The 15,570-nt window shown below is 47.7% G+C and overlaps 2 protein-coding genes across 2 annotated transcripts; one reads left to right on the top strand and one right to left on the bottom strand.

Moving 5' to 3' along the window:
• Positions 1-2,608: 2,608 nt before the first annotated feature.
• On the bottom strand, positions 2,609-6,626 carry LOC310821315 (thioredoxin-like). The gene is made up of 5 exons (XM_083693311.1): positions 6,495-6,626; positions 4,510-4,614; positions 3,776-3,841; positions 3,432-3,497; positions 2,609-2,937 (listed from the first exon to the last, which is right to left on the bottom strand). Exons 1-5 carry the CDS (start codon positions 6,516-6,518, stop codon positions 2,875-2,877), a joined length of 324 nt encoding a protein of 107 aa, XP_083549437.1. The 5' UTR covers positions 6,519-6,626; the 3' UTR covers positions 2,609-2,874.
• Positions 6,627-9,030: 2,404 nt separating this feature from the next.
• On the top strand, positions 9,031-15,548 carry fbxo10 (F-box protein 10). Its single transcript, XM_083693274.1, has 11 exons — positions 9,031-9,174; positions 9,691-10,299; positions 10,549-11,412; positions 11,625-11,774; positions 11,960-12,096; positions 12,322-12,392; positions 12,781-12,933; positions 13,028-13,360; positions 13,635-13,945; positions 14,121-14,308; positions 14,565-15,548. Exons 2-11 carry the CDS (start codon positions 9,715-9,717, stop codon positions 14,761-14,763), a joined length of 2,991 nt encoding a protein of 996 aa, XP_083549400.1. The 5' UTR covers positions 9,031-9,174; positions 9,691-9,714; the 3' UTR covers positions 14,764-15,548.
• Positions 15,549-15,570: the final 22 nt, after the last annotated feature.

Genomic DNA, 15,570 nt, shown 5'->3' on the forward strand with positions numbered 1-15,570 from the left:
ACCTATCAAAGAAAGCTGTGGTAGTCATATTGTACTGGCTGGGGTGCTAACCACTAGACTGAATATTGACACATGAAGGACATTCCTATTAAAAACCCTTTAACACAGGAGACAGACCTCGTGTTGACAAGCACTCGAGATAAAACGTTATGTTCTTTCAGGAATGGCCAAACTGAAGGATCTTGGAAGTTAACATGGCTAGTTCTGAGGTTATTTGTTTAAAAATAGGGTTAGGGTTAGTGAATGCATGATAGGTTTGATGCAAAAATGTCTTTGTAACCGAGTAACACCCACTGTTCATTCTGTTCCCCTTCACTACTTCCCCTTCTGATGCCTTTCTCCAACCATGGCTTCAAGAGTGTATTTCTCCTGTTTTGGCAGTGCAATGATTCTGAGTCCATTATAGGATCAAAGACTTTCTCTGGTTTGACCTCCAGCTCAGAGGCTGTGACCTCAGCCAAACCCAGAGGAGTTCCCTTATTCTGGAAGCTCCACCACAGCCGACCCCTGCCAAACCCAGATGAGGTTTCCTGTTTTGCAACCTCCACGCTAACAGATCATGTCGGGTGTAAACATGACTAAACCTAAAGCATGATTGACCATGATTGTTCAGAGGAAGCTTCTTCCCTACGGCTGTCACCCTACTGAACTCCAACTCTGCACCTAGGTGACAACCTACCAACCCCTGCACCCCCCCCGGACAATTGCACTACTCTACCCTACAGTATTCCTATAAACTGTACATACTGTATCCTCACTTGTACACACTGCTCTTACTACATACCACTGCTCTTCTGTACATATCTGTCTATACTGTTCATAATCTGTCTATACTGTTCATAATGCACATATCCTTATATTTTTCTTCTAATACTACTGTTAATACGCTGCACATATCTGTACATACCTGTTTATACTGTTCATATGGCATTCCATATTTATTCTGCTATTTACTCTAATGTTACTGTTAATACATATATACTGCTTATACTGCATTGCCTATACAGCTCATATGCTGCTTACACTGTTCATACTGCATTCTATTTATTCTGCTTATAATGCTACTGCTAATTCATATACTACTTACACTGCACTACTTATACTATACTGCACTACCTGTATATACTGTTCACACTGCACTTTTCTGCTTTTTTGCACTTCTGGTTAGATGCTAACTGCATTTCGTTGTCTCTGTACTTGTACTCTGCACAATGACAATAAAGTTGAATCTAATCTAATCTAATCTAAAAACCACAACCTGGTGTAGTGTAGCAAAGGTGATTTGGAATCACACTCTTGTGATGAGGTAGCCCTGCCTGCGACTTCTAAGCTCAGATGTAGCCCTGGAACCACCAGGATATGCTCTTGATATAGCTGTATTCGTCTGTGTCATCCATGTGAAAGGTCTTCGGTTCAAACCTTGCCTGTTACTACAGCCTACCGGCTAAATGCATGTATGCATATTAGCATAGCATAGCCCACTAAAAGAATGAGTTCTATTCTATCGAAATAACTTAAACGTCTACTCTGTAAAAGGATTGACATGTAGTGAACAGTAAATTCTCATGATCTAAAACACATTTCCTTACTCCAAGCTGGAATGTTTCTGATGTTCCCAGGATGTGCTCAGAAGGGTTCAAATGGCATACTGACAGAGAATACGTAATTATCACAACGGTCATCTGGAAAAAACAGTTAGGCCAAAATAAAGTCACGACATGCTAACGAAACTTATTAAATACCTGCTTAACAGCATTGGCAACGAGTCTAACACGTTTCATAAACAAGGATGCTTGAGACAATATGTCGTTATTTCGGTCTAAATAGCCTAGCTGTGTCAGCACCTAGAGATAGAGTGACATCATTACAGGTTGAGCAGGTCTGTCTCTACGATCCAACAATCCACCTATCCACCTGCGCTTCTCGATCAGATGAACACCTGCCGAAATTCGTGCTGACGTTGTCCAATGCGCCTTTTGTGGGCAGATGTTAATCGCGCCTCAGGACGTGACTTGGAGATTTCAGCTATCAAAAAAAGGTGTGGTAGTCATGAAATCTCCCACTCGTAGGCCTACTGGCAGCGTGCTAGACTAGACTGAATGTTGGCATATGGAGGACATTCCTATTAAAAACCATTTGGTAACACAGCAGGGAAACCTCGTGTTGACACATATATATATATGTATCATTAAGTTATTTGACTCAAACAGGCTGATTATGCATCTGTGTTGCGTGAACGACAATAGTGGAACTCCGCCTACCTCGGATGTATGAAAACAAAGCAGTTGAGTCCTGACTTCACAGCGAGTCAATCAGCATTTCCCGTCGACATCAACGCAAGATTACGCGAATGTCAGTCACGCGACAAGATCGCATAGTAGAGTATATCACACGTGAGCACCCTGCGGCTCCAAAGTACTGTGTACTACAGGGGAGGCTGGTGGAGGTAGAAATTGGAGGACTGGCTCATTGTAAAGCATGGAATGAAATGTGTGTTTGATACCAGTCCTCATTCCATTCATTTCTGATAGACTTCAGATTAAAAGCCTGACAACTACCGTTGTGAATGTTGCTTCTTACACTGGGCAATAGAGGAAGGAACAAAGACTGAATTTACAAAAATGGTTTATTATCATACATTATTGACCAATCCCTGGTGACAGAGGTACATGGGTGAGAGGAGGGGGTGAGAGGAGGGGGTGGGTGAGAGGGTGGAAGGCATACTGGCAGTCAGTCACTCTCAATGCAGATCCCTTGACAGGATATATAACTCAGAAGAGATGGAACTGGGGAATGGTGGATGAAGAGAGAATGGTGGAGGTAGAGGGCGGGGTTGAGGGCGGAAGGCGTTCGGGCATCCACACTGCTGCCCGTTCATTTCAATTTGGCCACCAGCTCCTGCAGCTTGGCTGCATTGCTTCCAGAGAACTCCTCCACCTGGGGAAGAGAAGAAGACGACAGTCAGCTTCAAAGTATAAGTTCGGTCCATTTTTTAGGGTAAATAGTTACTTTTGTATTCAGCTTCATTAGACAGAAATCTAAATAAAAACAAACAAAATAAATCACAAAATACAACTAAAGAATTCTAGTTGGCAGTAGGCACAGGATTTCACACCAGAAAACAAAAATCAGTTTTCTCATTGGACAAATCAAGCGAGTACCCTCCCTGTTGCATTCCGTTTCCAAATGGGTTTTTTTGCATACTGAACATGACCTAGTTTAATCCATGCTTGGGGAGTGTTAAGACGAGGCCAAGAAAAGGGAGAATTAGGACGCAGCATTAGATTCTCTTGGTACACACAAATGTATGCACCAGTGCTGTGCTTGTAGAGTGTTGTTCTGTGTTTGTGACTGAGGGGGCCTCGTTCATTTCCAAACATTTGACATGAGCAGGGGGATTCTGAGCAGGCCTTAGACTCTAAGCTACCTACCAGCTTCATGTTCTTGTAGAAATGGAACGTTGGCATGCTTTTGATACCACAGGAAGCAGCCACATCCTGAGAGAGAGAGAGAGAGAGAGACAGAGATATTAGACAACCACACATCAGAACAAACTCTACAGAGATTAAAACAGTAACACCATCCTCAAAGCCGTTTGGAGGAGAACAGTGTCGTGGCTGATTTCCAAACGACAGGAGAGAGAGAGACATCCTCTCCAGGTCCCATAAGAAATCAATACCATCCTGAAGGCTGTCACACAATCACAGGCGTAAACTGTAGGCCTACGTTTCAGCTATGTAGCACATGCTCTAAACCTGTGTACGCGCGTACTCACCGCTGCATCATCCACATCCACCTTTAGGAAGACAACGTTGGAGTTTTCTGCATCTTCAGACAATTTCTGAGGAAGAGGAGGAGTGAGTAGTCACATAAATAGCATAGTATCAGAATGATGCATACAAAACAAACCACCCCCTGGACCCTCTGATCGGTTAGGATGAGATTCCACCAAATTGCTTCCTTCTCTTCAACCTTTACAGATCTAATGCTTTGGGACCAGGGGTCTATTGGTTATTTGGCATCTCAAGAATCTTTCCTTGATTCCTCGAGTCCTCCCTCTCCTCCCCAAAATGCATTAGAGGAAAAATATCCGAGATTCTTCCCTTCCTTCTCCTCCAATGCGTTTTAAAGAAGGACGGGACGAGAGATAATGCAATCCAAAAAGTCGTTTTGAGATTTGGCCGTCAACATTCCTGGGAGTTGTAGTTTTTTGGGGTGTGAGTAATGGATGGAGGGACACCATACTAAACACTAGAATGGGAACGACAGCAAGAGCCTTCACTAGGGCTTCCTCAACTGCTAGAAACACGGCTCCTCTCCTCCTCTATTCCATCCTCTACTCGCTTCCTGCTCAAAGCACATTGGAGGAGAAGATCTAGGTCCCTCCCCTTGGATATTCTCCTCCAATGCTTTTCAAGAAGGAAGCAAGTGGAGCACAGAGAGGAGAGGACAGGAGGAATTTAGTTTCTAACAATTGAGAAAGGGCCCATAACTGAGAGGTAAACCTACCTTGAAGATGGGGCCGATGGTCTGGCAGGGGCCGCACCATGTAGCAGTGAAGTCCACCACCACCAGCTTGTCTCCAGCCTGAGCCAGCGCCTCATCAAAGTCCTCCTGCAACACAACCAGAGACAAGATGTTAAAACGACAACAAACTATTTCACACGTCTGTGGAACAAATGACAGGGTTCTCCCCAAAGAATGAAAGAGTGGCACTGCTGTGAACTTGACAGCGCCACTATGTGAACATTACAAGGCAAATTAAACTATGTATTTAGTAATGACAGAGGAACTATCTTTGATCGCCACGGACAGCGTTTTAGCGGCATTTTAGCGCATTTTAACATGAATAAACCGCAGTCCGGTTTTGATAATACAATTTCAGTTTACCACCTGGGAATCATCATGTAGTCTAACATATTCTTGAATTAATTCAGCATCTACCCACTACCACATAACATACGCGACATGTCACATACTCAGATTACAACCCAAACTTGACCTCAGTCTAACATCAAGCCCATAAGGATGTTTAAGACAATACTTTGTTTATGTGAATGCTTTATTACAGAGGGACTACACTGGCTGAACAATCAGTGCTGGCTAGACCACCGTGAGTGATTTGTAATCAAAGCTAACCATTAACCACCCATGTAAAATGTTATCAAATTAATCACTAATCCAATGTGCACAAATGAGGATGACGCAGAGGAAAAAAACAAACCCGGTATAAAGGCTACCAGCCTACACGCCCTCACCTACCTACTCGCGTTACACCCTAACTCCCTGATTAAAAGCACGGCGGATTGGGTTGCAGAGTTACCGTTAAATCTCACTTTACCGGGCCAGCCACTCGCATACAATGAGACGAGGGGAACGGTAGTAATAATCGAATCGGAGATGTCTTTCTTTGTACGCTTTACAATAGGGGCTGTCAGACCACATTGCAAAACTTGTATAATCCTTAGCACATGATCCGTGATCCACGACAAATTCCAACCGCTTGAGATAAATAAAACAACTCACTACACATCGACGAGTGCAACCTTGTATAGGTGACTATGTGATGGACTGAAGGAAACTGAGTCGTGACTATACAGCTGCGCAGCTATGATGTAATGCTGGTCAATTTCCTAATTACATAGCAAACCGCTAGCCACAGAAAAACAGAGACTCTTTTAGAATACATTTAGCCTTTTGGTGTGACAGCATTGGGTTGAGATCGAAGTACCATCGACTGTCACAAAAGGAAAGGTCATCACGTGACTTGAACTCGATGTGTAGCCAGCTAGCAAGCTACTGAAAATCATATTAAATTAGCCAATACAGCTATATGTATTGGCCACCTACTATTTTTGAACGATGTTATACTGTGACTAGTTAGTGAGACATTTTTGCGAATCCTGACGAGCAAATATTTGACGAAATTCGTCCCACGTTCGTCTGCAGAACCGCCGAGGATGACACAGCACTAAACTCGAGTCGATTATCAAATCAGATGCTGATCGTATCACAACAATGGACACAATGTTCTCCATGACTTCGCATATCCCTAGCTGCTTAAAAGCTAGGTAACTGGCTATGTACATTTCACAAAATAACTGGTAATTTTGACTTCGATTTTCAATGGCAGGACAGCAACGTGGCGAATCTGTTTCACAGCAACTGGCCGAGACCGCGCGGTCCACCACCCTACACATATCCCTCAAAAGCTTGCCGTTGTCCATCTGTCAAATAGCATACGCCTAACCCAACATTTAAAACGTGTCTGCTAAATCTGTGAAGTTGGTGTGTATCGGTCATCCTATCATGACCCGACACCCACGTAAATCAAAGGTTTCTAACAACGTACTTAATCATTTTGCTAACCCGGTCTTTCCCCTTGCCTTGCCTAATGTTACTTGTTAAACATTGTTGTCGGGAAAAGGCTAGCTATCATGGATAAAGTACTATTCTTTATACTATACCATAAAAGTCCCGCACTTGTCTCTTACCTGAGCTTCGATAATGTTGATCATTTTTGATATTTTTTTTTGAGGCGTGGGACAAGATGTCTGTGACAGCTAAACGCGCGTCTTCTACGTCCCAGCGTTTGGTATAGAACACAGAAAAATAGATAAATCCAACCAAGCACACTCGCTGCTGCCGCCCTGTCCGGTTATGCTAATGTAGTATATCGCTAAGCCTGCCCCCTCGACGGCAAACATCTATCACTTCCTTTACTGTTGTAAAGTAATATATTAGCATCATAATGCAAAGCAGGTTTAAATTCAGATGGGAGGGACAGATCCCCCCGCAAATGTAATAACAGTGATTTTATTATTTCCATGCATTTTAGATTGCCTGTACGAACGTATTTACGTATTCAAATTATGCATTTTTAAAATTTATTTATATCATTGCTTGTATAATTTCTTCTATCATTCAAGTAAAAAAAAAAACTAATTCATGTTCATAAAGTAATATGAATGTGAAAATATTAATAAAATGTATGAAAACACTTGGAATGCAAAGTTGACATGTAAGTAAAGCATAATCAATGAAGTTCTGCCTTTGATAGTTCTTGAAACCACCATTTAGGAAGGGGGAACACTATCTGACACGGGAACACATATTGACATGACACTGGCTTCTGTTAAGTCCACACATCAGGGGCGATGTTGCCATGGACATGAAGCCAACCATGTCAGAGTGCAGGTATATGATCCCAATCAAAGGTGCGCTGATTTACACACACACTCTCACACACACACACACACCTAATGATACACACACCCTCACATCGAATATGAAGGGAAGCATATACTGACACCTTCATGCAACGGTTAGATCCAAACACACCAACACATTTAAAAACAAATGAAAGAGCACTTATTTAAAATAAATAACAAAGCAACTCAATATTATGCTTTTTGACAAATACATGCATGTTTTGAACAGGTGAAAAGGAAACAGATGTAATGCGATATACATTCCATGTACTCTTGAATGTGACACAAGGTTTTCTGAAGTGATCACATGATCACACCTTCATGACAGCCACAACTAACCAAACTGACTGACCAGTCACTCATTTAATATGGAGACAGACAGACAGACAGACAGACTTTGGCTCGATACTCCAAAAGTTGGATTTGAAATCAAACAATTACTATGAGGTTCAAATAGAGATTATATGAATATGTCCCATTACTTTTAGTGCCCTGAAATAGGAGGACTATGTATCAAAAGTGTTGTCAAACATACCCTAAAAAAAAAGCTGAGAATCTCTACTTCAACCTCATAGTAATTGTTTGATTTCAAGTTCAAACTTTTGGAGTATAGAGCCAAAAGAAGACAAATGCTTCACTGTCCCATTACTAACACAGGTAACTGTAGATACACTATACTATAATATAGATGGATTGATCGAAACATGCATGCATGTAATAATTTCAACAAACTCTATTGGAGATGCGTTTTTCAATCTGTGTCCGAGAAACCATCCGAGTGTCATGTTACTTTCGTGGCCCACAACACAACAAGGGTTGAAATGAAATATCTTGAACCCAACTTCTCCCAAACTGTTTGATGGAACAGCAGACGCCACCTGTATGAAGAGCCTGAATCCCAGGTGAATTAGCCTGTGATTTTCTCAGTAAGCCTCACCCCCATACGCAGTGAGTGGGTGGGTTGCATGCGTAGAGATGTGAGGTGCCGCAGGTGTCTGTGTTAATGTGTTCACAGATCTCCTTCACCCACTGAAGCGTTCACATCTCACATGAATAAATGAGAGACACCACTTGTCAGAGGAGAGATGGATAGAGAGAGAGGGAGGGGGTAGAGAGAGAGAGAGAGAGAGAGAGAGAGCATAAAGACAGAGGTGTCATGGAGAGAGAGTGCACTATGCACGCTCATAAGCAGATGTCCCAAAGGACATGTGTGTTTGATACCATTCCTTATTCCATTCCATGCGTTACAATGAGTCTATTCTCTGATCTCTACCTCCACCAACCTCCCCCTTAGAGATCAATTGGGGATTAAAAATCCTCCTGTTCTGTTGGACTCTCTTCTACCATGTCTCTAGATGTGCTTTATTTCATGGAGGAAGGCAGTAATAATTTACCAGGCCCACAGACTTCAGACATAGGGCCCCCTGGTGGGTTTAAACTAAACTAATTTGCCCCCCAACCATTCAGTTACACACCTGTTTCAACCTGTCAAGGCCTTCCTTAAAGACTATGATTATTTCATTTGTTGAATCAGAAGTGTAACTGTTTGGCTGGCACTAAAATCACCATCATCATCTCATTCATCGGAAATCCCTGATTGGCCCCAAATATGCATACGTGTGTGTGTGTGTGTGTGTGTGATCCATACAGATGACTCATCTGTGCAGATCAGACTGGTAATTAAAGCATTACACATTACTGTGAAAGAATAATGCAATGCCACTCAAGCAAAAACTTATTATCTCGCATCCCCGACCAACCCAACACAGGGCGTCCCTGGTTTCCATGCCTTGCCGTAAAGTGAAGGAAAATGTCTGAATCCTTCCCCGATGTCTCCTGTTGGGCGATGCATTCGTGGAACATCTCGAAGAAAGAAACAAAGCATGAGTGTTTTCGCAAATACAAATACTATTAAACATACAGACGGCGATGTGCGGTTTTTCATCCAACTGAGAAAACGCAGGTAAGAGCTTAACATACGCAATGTAGCGAGCAGGCGAACCCTATAGTCTGTGTCAGCGGCTAGCTATCTTGCTTGGTACGCCCGCTGGTCGCAGTGTAATTGTTGTCAATAGTTTTTTGCAGCCATAATAGTGTGCAGAGCGCCAACAACCTCGATAAAGATACACATTTGCACCCAAGCTTGTTGAATTGTTACCTGCTCAATTCTTATTCCGTTGATTAGCAGCGAGGATAATAATGTTGACAGGACACATTCGGGTAAATAAATGTATACGGTAATACTCACACCCTGGGGCTTAACAAGTCTTCCAGGAAATAAAGCTACCATTGTTTATTTTTGTTGGCTAATATGATATATAGATTTCAGATATTTTCTTTATTTGAGCACTTTCTCCATCCATCCTTGAGCCGTCATACTGAAGCATGACATTTTAAACTGTGTGTGTGTGTGTGTGTGTGTGTGTGTGTGTGTGTGTGTGTGTGTATGTGTATGTGTGTGCGGTTGTCTGGTCCCCAGGTGAGGAGGTCTCCCCAGCCAGCAATGGAGGTGGGTACCCTCCCTGTGGAGCTGTGGCGTGTCATCCTAGCCTACCTGCCCTTACCCGACCTGGGCCGGTGTTGCCTGGTGTGCCGGGCCTGGAGGGAGCTCATCCTCTCCCTGGACAACACCCGCTGGAGGCAGCTCTGCCTGGGCTGCCCCGAGTGCCGCCACCCCAACTGGCCCAGCCGGCCCCACCTGGAGCCCCCTTCCTGGAGGGAAGCCCTGAAGCAGCACGCCCTCGCCAGCAGGACGTGGACCCAGAACGGCCCAGAGCTCCAGTCCTCTGCCTGCCTCCACCTGTTCCGCCGGAGGAAGGACCGCAGGGTGTGGCATGTGGGCGCCGGGTGTGAGTTTGAGACGCTGCGGGGGGCTCTGGGGGTGGCGGGGCCGTATGACCGTGTGGTGCTCCACCCGGGGGTGTACGAGGAGCAGGCCGAAGTGGTGCTGAAGGTGCCCGTGGAGGTGGTGGGGCTGGGCAAGCTGGGGGAGGTGGCCCTGCTGGTTTGTGTGGAGCAGCAGTGTCCCACCGCCAGGCTGTGTAACCTGGTCTTCATGCCTGCGTGGTTCTCCACGGTCGTCTACAAGGTGGGTGATGGACAGACCGGTCTCTCTATCTCTCTCTCTCTCTCTCTAGGAAAACTTAGGATGATTTGTTTTTTTGTTTTGTTTTTCAGCTAGGCTTCTCTCTCTCATCCCTCTCTTTTCTGCTAAATGGCATATTGTTTTAAATATGACTCTCCTCTCCCTCTATCTTGCTCTCTCTCTCTCTCTCCCTCCCTCCCTGACCCCTCTTTTCTCTCTCTCTATCTCTCTCTCTCCTTCCTCTCCCCCCAGACATCGTCGGGTCATGTTCAGCTGGACAACTGTAACTTCGAGGGGGCTCAGCTGCAGGTCCGAGGCCCGGGAACCTGCCAGGCCCGATTCTGCTCCTTCTCACAGGGTAGCTCCGCCCACTTCCTGGGTGTCGCCCTCAGCCTATTGGACAGCTGTGACTTCTCAGGCAGTGACTCCGCCTCTGTGACTGTAGAGTGTGCGCCTGTGTCGGAGCGCAACTGGGCCTGTAAGCACCTGGCTGCTCTGGCCCGGACTTTCACATCCTGGAGCTCGCCTGGGAACGCTAGCCCACCGGGAGGCCCTCCGGGCGGGTACGCTGGTGGGACACAGCCCCCTGGTGCTCACATCACCCTGGAGGACTGGAGCAAAGGAGAGGGAGTGAGGAGGAGTGGGGTCCGAGGAGGAGGAGGAGGAGAGGAAGGTGTGTGTCAGGACACGGTGATCGAGGAGAGCTGGAGCGAGAGTGAGCCCAGCGAGGGAGAGGAGGAGGAAGAGGAGGAGGACAGAAACGGAGAAGCCGAACGCGGCAACGATGTTATCAACCAATCAAAGGACTACAAACTCCCCCACAGCCACCACGGCCTAGCCCACCTCCTTAAGGCCAGAGCGGACGGCTCTCTCCCCCCCTGCTGCTCCCCCGACCCCCCCTCGGCCACCCTGGCCCTCCGCTCCCTCCTCCAGGAGCTCCAGAGAGACCCCGAGGCCCAGGCGCTGGCAGCCTCCGTGCATGGCTGCGTCGTGAGACGCTGCCTCTTCCGTGAGGGGAAGGGCGGCGTGCACGTGTGTAACCACGGAAACGCCCGGCTGGAGGGGAACGTGTTCCGGGGGCTCAGCTACGCGGTGCGCTGTATCCAGAACGCCACGGTAATGTTTTTGCTTTTCTCGCTCTTTTGAGACGGTTTGCTCGGAAACATGCTTGTGACTAACATGTTTGTGAGAAGTGTTGTTGGATTGCTGTAAGCCTTAACTGTCACATTTAACCAATAACAGTCATATTTGACCAGTAATGGTCATATTTGACCAGTAACGGTCTCGTGTGACCAATAACCCGCCTGCCCTCCTCTCCCCTCCCCCAGATAGTGATGTTGCATAACGAGGTGTGTGGGTGCCGTGCGTCGGGGGTCTTCCTGCGTCTCTCCGCCCAGGGGCTCATCGCCGAGAACAACATCCACTCCAACGGAGAGGCGGGGCTAGATATCCGCAAGGGGGCTAACCCCATCGTCCTGGTAACTGACGCTATCCCACAATTCACCTGGCAGCGCCCTGTTCCCTAGCATGGTGTGAAGGGCACAACTTGTGCCGACTCGCCCCCTTTTTCTGTTCTTCTTTTGCTTGCTGTACCCCCCTCTTATTCTCTCTCTCTCCCTCCTTCCCTCACTCCTCCACCTTCCCTCCCTCCCTCTCTTCACAGTGTAACAGAATACACAGTGGTTTGCGTTCCGGTATCGTCGTCCTGGGCAACGGGAAGGGTTCCATCCGGAGCAACCAGATCTATAACAACAAGGAGGCGGGCGTGTACATTCTATTTAACGGAAATCCTGTGGTGAGGTAAGGTGGGAACCCGGAATGTTTTGGGAATGCTCTGGAATGTGGAGCTCTGCTGTAGTGTTCCGCAGGATTCCCGAGCTCCGTCATATCCGGTTGATCTGCGATTTGATCAAAACAAAGCTTTGATTTATGACTATTGACACGCAGAAAGTTATTTGACCTCTCTCTCCCTCCTCACCCTCTCCCCTCCCTCCTCTCCCTCTCCCCCCCTCCCTCCCTCTCCAGTGGTAATCACATCTTCCAGGGCCAGGCTGCTGGGATAGCTGTCAATGAGAACGGCAGAGGGGTGATAGTAGGTACGTGTGTGTGTGTGTGTGTGTGTGTGTGTGTGTGTGTGCGTGTGCGTTCTCACTGCTGCTGTGTATTCTGCATCACAATGACACATCACCAGACAACCAATCAAACATCTCCAGTATACGGCCGCTTGACTGTGAAAGCTGGGAAACGCAACAGTGTCAAATTCTCCCCTCCAATGTATATTGACCGCTGACAACAACAGCTTCACATTTCCTCCAGGCATCACATAGAGGACACCGAGCTTAAGGTTGACATCAAGCGTCAAGTGTTTGTTTGCCCTGCCTCTGGCCAATAGAAAGCCCTCTGACGGCGAGGGAATGTAGGAAGCGGGATTCATTCAATTCCAACTGATGAATGTGATCCATCAATTTTGCCCTCCTCACCCAGAGAACGTGATCAGTGAGAACCAGTGGGGGGGAGCGGACATCCGGAGGGGCGGCGACCCCGTCCTGAGGAACAACTTCATCTGCCACGGCTACTCTGATGGGGTGGTGGTGGGAGAGAGGGGCCGCGGCCTCATCGAGGGGAACCACATTTACTGTGAGCACTTCCTGTTTACCTGACGTCACTTCCTGTGGTCAGGAGAGATGTGTGGGAATAGTCCGTCTTCACCTTCCTCTGCTTGTCTCCCTAGGCAACAAGGGCTGTGGCGTATGGGTTATGGCCTCCAGCCTCCCACAATTGTTGGGGAACTACATTACCCATAACCGCATGTACGGACTGGCTGTGTTCTGCCGGAAGGACCCCGAGGGCGGAGGGGCGAGAGAGGGGTACCAGGGGCCACAGGAGGGAGGGGAAGGAGGGAGAGGTGGAGACGGAGGAGGAGGAAGAGGACAGGAGAACTTTAATGAGGAAGGAGAGCTGCTGGCGTGGGAGAGTGACCTGGACAGCGAGGACGAGCGTTTCTCCGCCCGACGCTCCATCAGCGTGGCTCTGGTGGAGAGCAACTGCATGAGCCGCAATGGAGGTAGGAGACACTGCATGAGCCAAAATGGAGGTAGGGGACACTGCATGAGCCAAAATGGAGGGGAGAGAGTCAACTGTAAGCCAATATAGATCTGAGATATGAAGTCTAGGTAACTCTTTGTCTCTTCCTTCTTGTGCCTCTGTCTCGCCCTCCTCTCTCCCTTTGTCCCCCACTCTTGCTGTCTTTCTCTTTCTCTTACTATACCTTTCCCCCTCTCTGTTTCTCTCACTCTACCTCTCCTCCTTCTCTTTTACTTCTCTCTCTCTCTTACCAGCGGTTGGCCTGTACGTCAAAAGCAGCGAGCCACTGAATGTCGTCGCTAACCTGGTCAACGGTAACCGCGCCGCCGGCGTTGCCGTGCTACAGAGCGGTCAGCTGACTCGACTGGTCGCCAACTGCGTCCATGGCAACGGCCATGGCGGTGTCACTGTGGAGAGGGAGTGCCGGGTGGAGCTCCGTGGCAACGGTGTCTATGACAACGGAGGCCACGGTGTTAGTTTCCGTGGCGATGGGCAGATTGTGGAGAACGACGTGGTTGGTAACCGTGGATACGGGATACGGGTGACGGACAGCGCAGACGTCAAGGTGAACTGGGCACACACACACACACACACACCTGTGTGCCTGTCTTCAATTTCATAACGTTAGGGATGAATCCATCTCTCCGTCTCTGTAAAGTATGTTCTGGTTATGACCGTAGTTTGACCGTGTTATTGTGTTTCCGTGTTGCGGTTGTGGTTGTGTTGTGGTCATGGCGTAGGTGTTGCGTAACCGAGTGCAGCCGGTGCATGGGTGTGGCATCGCTGTACTGGGGCCCTCCAAGGCCGTCGTCCATGACAACCTGGTGTTCCAGGGTCACCCTGGCAACGCCAAACCGCCACTTCACCGTGACCCTGGCAACGAGAGCTGTGTGCTGCGCAACAACAGCGTATTAAAGCATAGCAACAGGTAGCTAAGCAACCATGTCTCCTTCGTCTATCTCCTCTCACCTCCTCCTTCCATCGCCTCTCCCTCCCTCCATTTCCCTCCCTCCTCTCTCCCTCTCCTCTCCCTCCTTCATCTCCTCCTCTCTCTCCTCCCTCCATCTCGCTCTCTCCTTCTCTCTGTGGGTCCTGCACCTCTCTAAAACATGCTGTGCAGGAGCATTGTGTGTCTATTTGAGGGACAATAAAGTTGATCTAATTTAACCCCCCTCCCCTCCTAGGAGCTGTCCAACTTCCCCTCCCTGGACTCTGGAGAGCCCTCCCCCCCGCCCACTCGCCGACCCCCCCTCTGGCCCCGCCTCCTCCTCTTCCTCCTCCCGACACCCCTCCCACCTCGCCATCTCCATGACTACCAGGATCACCGCCACCGTGGAGAGCGGTTGCCATAACAACGGCAGCGTGTTCTGTTCCATTCTCTGAGAGCCCTAATCGGCCTTCCTAGCAACCGGTCTCCCCTAACAACGGACCCCAAATCTATGACCCGGACCACGGAGTCACCCCCCCGGTATCCGACTACTCCTGACTTTGGGAACATTCTGACGTTCTCTCATCCACAACGCTCGGAACTCTGTAGACGTTTTTGGGAATCGTCTGGCCTCTTGGAAGAGGTGTTCTAGAAGGGTCATGCTAAGCTGTGACTGTAGACCTCTCGGCTCTGCGTTGACTTTCGGTATGACACTAATGTTGTAGTGAGTGACTATGCAGAGAGGATGGAGGTTGTGTCACTGGTCAGCTGGTATCCAGTGGCAGCGTTCTGGACCCTATCCTCTGCTGTCATCAGCCTGGCCAGTCGCCGGGGGCAACCACTACACTATCTTAGAATTATAGCATATATAATATATGTATATATATGTATGACATCATCACTTTTCAATATTTGTGAGGTATCGCTTTGTCACTCCGTCATCATCCATTGACATGTCATCTATTAAAGTGGAAACGCATCATTATCTAATCATAATAATAAACGTGTGCAGGAACATACTGACAACCAGGAGCAGCCCTGAACCCTGGCTGTACTGAGCTGTCTCCAAGTAGCTACTCGGCAGATCAGCTGACCTACCCAGTCGTCTGGAAGTGGAGATGATTTGTAGATCAGCTGACACTAAGGCTGTGGATCAATGTAAGTGATCTAGAGATCAACCTGATAGGAGGACACCAGGGGAGGCCGCCGGAGGTAGGAATCGGAGGACGGGCTCATTGTAATGCATGGAACGGAATGACAAA

The sequence above is a fragment of the Argentina silus genome (assembly GCF_951799395.1).
Source record: "Argentina silus genome assembly, chromosome: 21".
In the NCBI taxonomy this organism is placed as follows: Eukaryota; Metazoa; Chordata; class Actinopteri; order Argentiniformes; family Argentinidae; genus Argentina; species Argentina silus.